Here is an 11,014-nt window from a genome sequence, read left to right as displayed (position 1 = left end):
ATTTTGATGGAATTCAAACATGTTGTGAACATGCTTGTTTGAAATGTGGATTTTTGCTAAATGATGACAATACCTTCAATGTGTTTCATAATCTTTCAAATATGGAGTTAGCCTTGTCTAAGTCTGTAAAAATGGCTTTAGTTTATATTGCAGGATACATCAGTAGAAATGATGTAGATGAATATGATACGCAGTTCTATTACAACGAATTTGGAGAATTTACTAAAGAAATCAACAGAGGAGGCTTGAAGATACCTGGAGACAATATGTGTCAATGGGTGATTTATTGCTATGTATTTTTTCATCACATCATGTCATCAGTTTGTAGGACAAGTTTTATAAATATAACAATGATGGTAGCAGAATTTTATGGATTTGAAAACATAGATAAGTTTCATGGAAAAATACTATCTAACATATTATTTAACAACTATAGCAAGCTTTACTCACCTCGATCGACAAAAGAACCAGCTTTAAAAGTACTTAAATTGTCACAAAAATGATCATTGCGGAGCAGAAATGTAAATGTATGTAAAATATGTTTTGTGAAGTTGTAGGGTTTGTGAAATTTGAAAAGATATTATTAAAGAAAAGTGTTGTTTTTTTTAGTAATCGATTAAAAAATGTTATCTTATTGTAAAAGGTTTTTAAAATAAACAGCTCTCAAAATTTGAAAACAAGCAATTTAGCAGCTAGTGTAGCGAATTTTAAATTTTAACTCAACTTATTTGTTTACAAAATTGTTTAAATCGACATATTTGTTTACAAAATATCCGCCTACAGTTTTTTTTTTTTTTTGCGCGTCTTTCAGGCCTGTTATTAAGTAGGCCGTGACCACGAATAACAACTAAAAAAAAAATAAATAAAAATAAAAAACACAAAAAAAAAATGAGTAGCCTCCTCGACTGTAGTGGCCCCCCTCGGGCCTTGGGGAGGTGAATAATCTAAAAAAAAAAAAAAAGTCGGAAAGTATAGCAGTGGTTTCTTTAAAAAGTGTAAACCCTTTTATCACTGTTTTCATGAAACTTTGATTTTTCATTTGGTAAAGCATTTTTGACGATACTTTCCTTTTTGATCTATCCATAGCAATTTTATTTAAACAAGATATTAAAAAAGCTAATATATAGACTCACAAATGACCTTAACAAGAACATAAAGTAGTACAAATAGCTGTCTTGTACGTAATGAACGCGCATAAACCAAGTCAATAAACAAGAAGCATTAGCTGAATAACAATACTCTATTTTCAACAACCAGTAAAGAGGTGTTTTTATTGCGTTTTGTGGTATAATTTATTTAATAAAAAATAATACTGAATCTTTTTAAACAAAGATTAAATGTAGATACCAATGTTTTTTTTGCAACCCAAGAAAAAAATTGGAATCTACTATGGTTTTATTGAGATAAAAATGAATTTTTGAAAAAAAATTTTTTTTCAATTTTAATTACTGTGCCTTAATATACCAGGTGATTTTTTGAAATATTTTAGATGTCAAAAAGAGTTACATCACAAAATGATAACTGTGCTTCAAATACAATCAGATTTAATTTGTCAAAAATGCTTTAAATTTTTAACAAAAAAGATTTAATTTTTTTTTAAATTAAATTTTTACTTGTTTTTTTTTTTCAGTTCTGTCTCACCTAGTCCCAGATTTTAGGAAAAGTGAGAAAAAGTAGTTGTTGTTACTTTGAAATGTATTAACGCACTAATGGAACAACCTATCACTACAAAACTTAAAGAGATCGTTTGAAACACAGTGATCTGCAAAACTTCCTGTTGTAAAACGTAATTCTTCTCAAGTTAATAACATTCTTCTAAAAATTTACTTGAAGTACTAAAGTCTTACTTCGCCCCAGGTTACCCTCCTAGGTATAGAGATTATTTGTAGTTTGTGGTCATCAATTTATACTCAAGTTGTTTCTCAAATTAGTTTCGATATTGTCTCTATGCTTTTTTTTTTATTAAGTTTTATTTACAAGTCAAAAGTTTAAACAAGTTTTTTTATAAAATATTAAGGTGAAAAAAAAAAAAAAAAATATATATATATATATATATATATATATACACATACATACACACAATTGTAATTAAAAACAAACAAAAAACATTCACGTTATAACTTGGATGAAAAACAAAATAAAAAAAAGTTCAACCAACACAATAATAATTTTTTGTTTACAACTAAACATTTTTACACCGATTAACTTGCTATTTGAAACAAATACAAAAGCTTTAAAGTGCGTTGTTTTAAAGTTATTTTTATCTTTAGAGCAACCCATTTAAATGCCCAAGGTTGAAAAATTTGTATGACTACTCCAAGCTTTAGGATTAACAAAAAAAAACACTGTTAAGGAATGGTTAGTCACAAAAAATATTAGAGCTAATAAAGTCAATTTAAACTTGTATGGATTTTTTATTTTTAATAGTTATTCTTTTTATTTTTTGTGTTCTATTTTACATAATGCAAAGTAAAAATGTAAAATTGCTCGAACAGTATACGATTAAACCAATTTAATCGTCATTTTTTAGAATAAAACGCTGAAACCATTTTGATTTGTCACACTAAAGATATTGCAGCACTTTTGCGATACAAGCCATTCGATTCAAACCTACCTCGCACGTTTATGTCAATAGAATTAATAGGTATTCTTGCAAAGTCAAAATCTTCAAAGCTCTAATAAAATAAAAAAAGTGTAACTAAATAAAAAGAAAGCTTTATATAAGAAATAAAAAGCCAAATTTTAAAACGATGTTTTAGTCTCCAATTAAGTGTGAAATACAAAAAACTTTGTGTGAAGTATGTTCAGATTCGTCATCGGTATGAAAAAACACATGCTGAAATTTTCTTTCACGCGTTAAAATTCACGCTTATACATGTTTAATGTTGTATACTGTATATTACTGTAAATCAAAGAGAACTCCAGGTCTTATGTTTTATGCACTTGAACTAAATTCTTATATTAGTATGCATTATCCGCATTGCTTCAGAAAAAAATACAAAACGCGTTGATATCATACCTTTTTAAATATTTTAATTTTTAGTGACTGTAGTAATCTTAATGCTAGTTATTAGATAGAATTTTAGGGTGGAATGCAAGAAGCGAACTTGAGTCAAGTTCGACTTGAACTTTACATTGTAACCAATAGGGGCAGAGTATTTTTTGAGGGGAAAACCCATACTCTGCCGCTATTGGTTACAATGTAAAGTTCAATTCGAACTTGACTCAAGTTCGCTTCTTGCATTCCACCCTTAGATTTGATTACCCCATATGGGCGCCCGCAGAATTTTTGATGTTTTATATTGACACTTTCAGGTATTGTGCAAACTCCAAACTTAAATATGCTCATGCCATTGCAGTGAAGGAAGCATAGAAACAAAAATACCCCAAAGCACCCCCCCCCCTCTTTTGCCAAAACATAAGGGCAGTGAGTTAGTAAAATCTTTAACTTTATTATTTTATACTCAGTTTTAATTCATCGACAGGTTTTAAATTTGATTCAAAAATCTTGTAAAGTTCAAAAGTTGAGAGGTTGTAAATTTTTTATGGTCATAACTTTTGAACGTTAAAAGATTTAAAAAGTATAAATAAAAATAGTAACAGATCAAAATCTTTGAAAAGTGTAAATAAAAACGCAGATGAACAAATCAACTGTTTATCTAACCAGGATATTCAATTTTAAACTAATGAGTTAGTTTGGTATACTTCTTCTGCACAAACATCAGTTGTTTGTACAGAAGAAATATTTATAGATTGTTGGTAACAAACTTAAAAAACTTGAACAATTTTCTAGTTTTTGATCACTTTCTAGGCGCTGTTTTCTTTTCTTCTTAATTTCAGTATCAAATAATTTTTTGTTGCAATTCATTATTGAATCTTAATGTTCACAACTTATCAACTATATTTTAACTATGATTTGGAAACAATATTATAGATCGATTGGGTATGTATATATATATATATATATATATATATATATATATATATATATATATATATATATATATATATATATATATACACACATATATAGTTCTATAGATTGTTGCATTTGGAAGTACGGAAGGAAAAAAATTAATAGTTTTTTAAAAAAACCTCAAAAACGCAAATTTAATTGACCTGAATGTTTTTAATAATATAAACAATGTTTTAATATTTATTTTTTTAATAAAATGTTTTTATTTTTATTCATTCTTACTTAAATCATGCACGGAGTGTTGCTACATCGACAATCTTATAGCCTGACTCGCAAGAGAGTGCTGCTACATCGACTGAGGGTTTGGTTGGGGCAAGCAGTTTATCAAGTAATAAAAAAAAACATTCCGGTCTTGCATTTTAATTTTTACTTTTTGTCAACAAAATACGGAAAAACTTTCTGACAACCAGTTAGGGGTTATATATATTTACACACACACACACACACACACACACACACACACACACACACACACACACACACACACACACACAAATATATGCAATATATAATATTTATATGCATATATTTTTAAACCAATTTAAGGGAGTAAGATGGGAGTAGTAAAAATGGCACAGATTGTTTTTATATACAAGACATTAAATAATGATGTATTAATTGACGAATTAAAGCAGTAGTATAGATAGAAAATATAATTTACTCAAGTAAAACTTTTAAGGGAAAATACATAAATTACTACACGCAATTTTTAACCCCTCCCCTCGTCACAACATTGTGACTCTATAGTAACAAGTCCCTTAAAAGTCCTCACAAAACTACTAACTCCTCCCTCTCTCCTTCCTTCCCTAGAGCATGACAAAATTTGTGGACAACCCCTGATACCTTTTTTTAATTAAAAAAGTTGACAAAACACAGCTTATTTAAAAAAAAGTTTTAAAAAACCCACGATTTTTTTTTTAAAACTCAGAAAATAACCCGTGAAAGACTTAATAAACTGCATCAATCCACGAAATTTGTTTATCTAAACCTGGATACTCTAGTTGAGCCAGTGGTTCCTCCAGCTGACTTTGTTTTGCCAACTTAGACTTTAGCTAAGGCTTTGCTTTGCTACTTAGAAATTTTTTGTTAGATCTAGCCAGGGTTTAAGGCCGTTTCCACAAGACGAAAAAATCGCGCGAAGGGAGTTTTTTCGTCATGACAAAACGCCGTTTTGATTTCCACATATTATTTTTTGCACTACTATTTTTGTTATCAATAATAATATGGCAGCTATACGCTGCCATATTTTCAAAAGCATACGCTGTATGCTTTTGAAAAAAAATATATATATATATATAAAATAGTATTTGATATAATATTTGTTTAAGAAAATAAATGCTAACTTCTTATAGAAACACTTTTGTGGAAAAACTGTTACTCCAAGAAGTAACAGATAGTTCAACTCTGAAAGAAGATAAACCTTCTTGTGAAGTGAAATTTCGGAATTGACAGCATTATTAAATTCATCTTTATTTGATAAATCTACTAATGCTTTCCAATTTTCAGCGTGAATTCTAAGTAAACCAATAAGAACACCAAGTTGAGCATTTTGTTTATCGTTGTTGTTATTCATTGTTGTTGCTATGTTAAAAAAACAACATGCTTTCGCATTTTTATTACTGTTGACTTCATGAGATATACAATTTAAATATGATTGGTTTTCGATTATAACAATCCACAAAAACTCGAAATGAATCCGACTTTTTTTCTCGCTGCAGCAAATTGATCAGCAAAATTAGCAGAAACGTTTTAGCTTCGCATGCTTATCGACGAAAAAATTCGCTTCGCACGAATATTTCGCCTTGTGCTAAACGGCCTTAAATGATTAAACAATTCAAAAAATGTCATGGAGCAAAAACCACAACTAAAGATTGGGTAACTTTGCTAAACAATGTGGAAAAAAACTTATGCAAAGTTATAACCAGCTTAAATAAGATTTAAAACACAAAAAGAGAAATCTATTCAAGGTAAAAGATTACTACTAGTAGATTTTGTGTTTGTATAGATATATATATATATATATATATATATATATATATATATATATATATATATATATATATATATATACACACACACACATACATACATGCGTTATGCATTCCAAAAAAAATAGGCGCATTAAAAGTTTTGTTGCTTAAAATTTAAGTAAATAATAAAATAGAAACGAAATTGAACTACTTTTTCATTTCTTTGCGACAGAAACGTTGTTGAACAAATCTTACACCTCAGCCTATAAAATTCACTATCAACCTCATCTGAGAGCCAAAAAAATCCTTATATGGAAGCACTATGTAGACCTTATGAGTATATTTAGGTGTTTTTAAAATCTTTTAATATAATCATAGGCAGATTTTTGAGTTTAAACAGGTGGATTTCAAATTTATTCAGATTCATGATGGCTAACTTCCAAGCATGGTGCAAACACAAAGCTTATTAAAATGTTCATGTTAATGTCAAATGAGGACGGTTTAGTAAAAATACCTCAATAGTTTAGCCCCCTTGACCTGCACCAAGGTAAATAATATTTAATAATCATGAAAAAAAATCATTATGTCATCTTAGAGTAGACCAAAGCTCTTTAATAAAATTTCATCAAAAAATCTCTTGGTGTTTAAAATCAGTGACAGAGGGCTTTACATGATCATTACTCTTAAACACACAAAGATTTTACGATTATTTTTTAAATGAATTTTGATATGCTTTAAAGTGGTGTAATTTTTTTTCTTTCTTTCTAAAATATTATCATCCTAAGCGGGGATCAAGAAGGCGAATTTAGGGCATTTTTGTAAAAATGGCGTTAAATGTTGTTGCAAAAATTTATGATTTAAAAAAAAATTTTAAAATAATTTAAAAATAATCAAAATATCAAGATAAGTACTCTTATGTGCATAATATACGGGAAGGGATGTTTATTAAATTTCGAAAATTTTTACCACCCACCCCATGCTTCATAAGCCCAAATTTATTATCAACAGTTTATTACTTTAGGTTATTAAGAGTTTATTACTTATTATCAACAAAAACATCTCAAAACTTAAAAAAAAAAAAAGAAAAAAAAAAAAAATCGGAAAAAGTATAATTCAGTCACTAATAAGAAATAAAAACTTTCAGTTTAAATTGTCGACCTTTAAAAAATCTTGTAAATTTCGATTTGTCAAAATTTAGGTTTTTATTCATTTCTCAATAACATAAAACTTTATGCTACCACATTTTGAATAGAAGATACACCTAATATTTTACAAAGTTTATTTTTTCAAGTTTCATGAAAAATGACAAGAGCAAGTAGAAGAGCAAAGAATGAAAAATGAATGAAAATGCTTCTAAAGAATGAAAAATGCTTCTAAAGAATGAAAATGCTTCTAAAGAATGAAAATGCTTCTAAAGAATGAAAATGCTTTTTAACTTTTATAATTAATTACAATAAAAAATATAATAAAATTATAAAAAAAAATATATCAAAATTTAAAAAAATAAATATATCAAAATAAAAAATAAAAAAATATATCAAAATTAAAAAATAAAAATATATCAAAATAAAAACAAATAATTAAATCAAAATAAAAAAATATATATTAAAATTAAAGAAACTTATTTAATTGTAAACTTATTTAATTGTAAACTGAAATAATTACATATAAATCTAATTAAAAATAAATCTTTTAAAAATAATCACAACAGCCACAAGTTTAATTTCAAGCACTCATCCACCCAGCTCTGAAGTTAAAAACCTAAATTGTAGTGCAGTGTTAGAGGTCACAAGAACCACACCACACCCTGTGTAGTACCATGTTTGTATGATAATAATAAAGATAATTTTAATTAGAACAAAGCTTACTTCAAAAATGTCGCGAGCATCAAAAGTAACTCTTTGCTTTTTACCACACTTGTTTGGCTTATCAAAATTAGAACAATTGTTAGTATCCTCAAAGCGAAATATAGTATTCATAAGAGTGGCGTGAAGTTTCACACTTTCCTTTTCTTTTCTCACACATGGAAATGATGATAAAGTTTTCACTAATTCATCGACAAAATTTTGAATTCTGGAAAAAAATTTTCTAATAACAACAAATCAATAAATTCATATTAATTAATAAATCAAGAAATTTCAGAAAAAACTTTTAAACATTAAAAATATGTTTTCTGAACTTATTTAACCAGCCTTTTTAAAAACTGATTAGAATATTTACTTTTAATTTCAAAAATAATGCATTGATTACAAAATAAGTTGTTAAAATGCTACCTCTTTGTACTATCTTCAACTTTAGCATATAAAACATCTACTTCACTAGGGTCATCATTCATATATTCAAGACCTTTTAAGTGGATACAAAGCTTTTCTTCATTGCAGAAGTGCTTGCTACAAAAAAGTTATTCAATATAATATTATTATTCAATATAGTAACCATTACAGCATCTCATTAAAATGTTTTAACTTGGTTATAAAATCAATAACATCTTCAAGTAAAGGACCAACCATCCTTTCATTTCCAAAAGATAATTTCAATATATTTTTAAAATGTAACTTTTGTAAATGAACTCATCAGTTTAAAAAAAGCAATCAAAAATACTTGATCTACTTATAATGATGCTAGTTTTGGCCTTGATGATTTTAATTGAAATATTTTTTCATCCTTAAGCTCAATAATACTGTAAAGCATATGTCAATGTTGTTGATATTGTCAAATTTAAAATCTGGGATGATACTGGACAACTCATTGACAAACAAAAAACTAAACTGTCTGTTAATCATCACTACAATTTTGGTTTGATCATTTGATATTGATCCTAAATTGTATCTGAATGCTTCATATTCTGGTTTTGTAATTTTGGCTTGTGGACTTATCTAATTATACAGCTTAGGATTTTTACCTGACTTTTTTACTTTTTTTTTTTTCAAATAATATACTGGCCAATAACGATTCATCTTTTATTTTATTACATATAACTTGATATTTGATTTCAATAATATATTTTCAGATGGACATTAGATTAGGACTTGAAAAAGCTGTCGGACATTGTCTGGTAAAAAACATCAACTATCAGTCATTTTCTGACCCATATCTTGTATGTATTTATTTTATAACTATTTTAGGTGTTCCAAAATTCTTAGTAAATTCAGTGCAGTATATAAACTTCATTCTTTGAACTCTTTTTTTTATACAAAACAGAAAATGAAGTTGAACACACAGTTACATTAATAAAGCACGTCATTTTTTTTGTTGAGCTAATTCATTTTTTAGAAGATATTAAAGTGTTAAATGTTTTTAGAATTAACCAGCCCGGTTATTTTAAAACACTGCAATTAATTATTAATTTAAATTTATATTTTAGTTTTATTAACTTTTTTTTAATGAATATTTTAGCTTTTAAAAAACTTGATAACGTAATAAATGTAAAATTTTTACAACTAATTGTTAACAGACTAACTAGCTTGTTTATTGAATTGTCAGTAGAAAAATGTAAATTATCAAAAAATTTATAAGATAAAGCTGGAAATAATTGGATCTGCATGTACTTTTTTTTTTACCATGGAGATATATTTAATATAAATAGGCTGTTCAATTTCACAAAAATAGAATAAAATTTTCACATCAAAAAAGAAGAGTTAAAGCAAACTAATGTTTTTGCTTTTAAATCAGTCTTTACTGTTTTTACTAAGTAGAAACTTTATCATTAAGGTCGCAAGCTTGATTTTATATTTGAAAATAATTTTATTTAACAAGTTGCAAGCTAGATATTATATTTGACAATCATTTTACTGTGAATACATTTTTACAAATCGTAAACACATCTCTGTAAAAAAAGAAATATTTAAATGTTATTTTTTTTTTTACCTGTATAAGTCTTTTGTTATTTGTGTTATCGATACCAAAATGTTAGACTAAAGAAGAAACTAAATTAGAAAAAAGGTAATGTGCAAATATAAATTTAAAAAAAAAAAAACATTAAGTAAATTAATTGAAGTCAATGATACTGACTAGTTCCAGATCATTTAGAAACTGTAACATGCAAAGTGTGAGATGTAATCGCTCAGGAAGCTGAAAGATACTATTTTCAATGCCTCTACTCTAAACTTTCAAAAATAAAAATCATTAAATTCAAAACATAACCACAAAAACAATATAAAAACTATAACTGAATAACATACTTAATAAAAATATTTTATTTAGTAATCCATAATGAGTGAAATATAAATCACATCATAAGCAAAATGATAAAAAATATCTTACATGAAGTTGGATAACTTTATTTTTAAATAAATTAAAAGATTCTTTGAGACCATCAGATACTAGATTTATAGACAAGAAATGAGTTGAAGGTTGATCCCTTCTGTTCAAATCAATTATATTAATTATTTTTGATTGTGCTGTCAGTATACCAGATTGATTATTTCCACTTATTTCTAGAAAAACACTTTGTTATAAACAGAATTAAGCATAACATTTTTATATATTCCTTATAATTTTTTTTCAAATTTAAAACTAGACTAAAAAATTAAAATTGAATCAACATAAAAACGTTTGCATAAAATTACCAATGTCTCCATCTTGACCCTTTTTTGGTAACTTTAACACTGTTTTTGTTTGATTTTCAATCATTTGCTTCTGTTCACCTCCTTTTCCCAATATAAACTTAAAATAATAGCTTGGTATGTCTTTTATATGCAAAATAAAACCAGTTTTTGCTTTTTCTATTGAATTAACATCATTTCTACAGGATTCAGGTTCATCATAGTAGTAAAAATCTATTGTAAGAAACTGTCATATAAGTATTAATAATTTGCAGTACTTGGAAAATAATCACATAACTGATTTTTAAACTAAAATCACCTTCTTCAATATATGGAGCAATACCAGTCTCTTTTTCAATATTAGTCTCTGTGTTAGATAAATTTACTTGAGTCAAATGCCTATACTGTCGGCCATCAACATTGATTAGTTTTGGCTTTAGGATGTTCATTTCTCTTTTCGAAGCATATAATCTAAACTCATAATTAAATTTTTTAATTGATATAATCTAAACTCATATTTAAAT

The 11,014-nt window shown here is 26.8% G+C and overlaps 1 protein-coding gene across 1 annotated transcript; it reads right to left on the bottom strand.

Moving 5' to 3' along the window:
- Positions 1-2,148: 2,148 nt before the first annotated feature.
- On the bottom strand, positions 2,149-11,011 carry LOC101235332 (activating signal cointegrator 1 complex subunit 1). Its single transcript, XM_065788471.1, has 8 exons — positions 10,810-11,011; positions 10,515-10,724; positions 10,210-10,382; positions 9,958-10,047; positions 9,814-9,860; positions 8,220-8,336; positions 7,815-8,019; positions 2,149-2,675 (listed from the first exon to the last, which is right to left on the bottom strand). Exons 1-8 carry the CDS (start codon positions 10,937-10,939, stop codon positions 2,559-2,561), a joined length of 1,089 nt encoding a protein of 362 aa, XP_065644543.1. The 5' UTR covers positions 10,940-11,011; the 3' UTR covers positions 2,149-2,558.
- Between the last annotated feature and the right edge of the window lie 3 nt (positions 11,012-11,014).

This window comes from Hydra vulgaris, chromosome 01 (genome assembly GCF_038396675.1).
Source record: "Hydra vulgaris chromosome 01, alternate assembly HydraT2T_AEP".
NCBI lineage: Eukaryota > Metazoa > Cnidaria > Hydrozoa > Anthoathecata > Hydridae > Hydra > Hydra vulgaris.
The sequence above is the reverse complement of the archived record's forward strand: the minus strand, read 5'-3'. Positions and strand labels throughout refer to the sequence as shown.

Coding starts and splice junctions, on each gene's coding strand:
- LOC101235332 (XM_065788471.1), bottom strand. CDS start 10,939: ATGAACATCCTAAAGCCAAAACTAATCAATGTTGATGGCCGACAGTAT. Junction 10,048..10,209: donor ATAAAGTTATCCAACTTCAT/GTAAGATATTTT, acceptor TTGAAAGTTTAG/AGTAGAGGCATTGAAAATAG. Junction 8,337..9,813: donor ATAACAAAAGACTTATACAG/GTAAAAAAAAAA, acceptor ACTTTTTTGTAG/CAAGCACTTCTGCAATGAAG.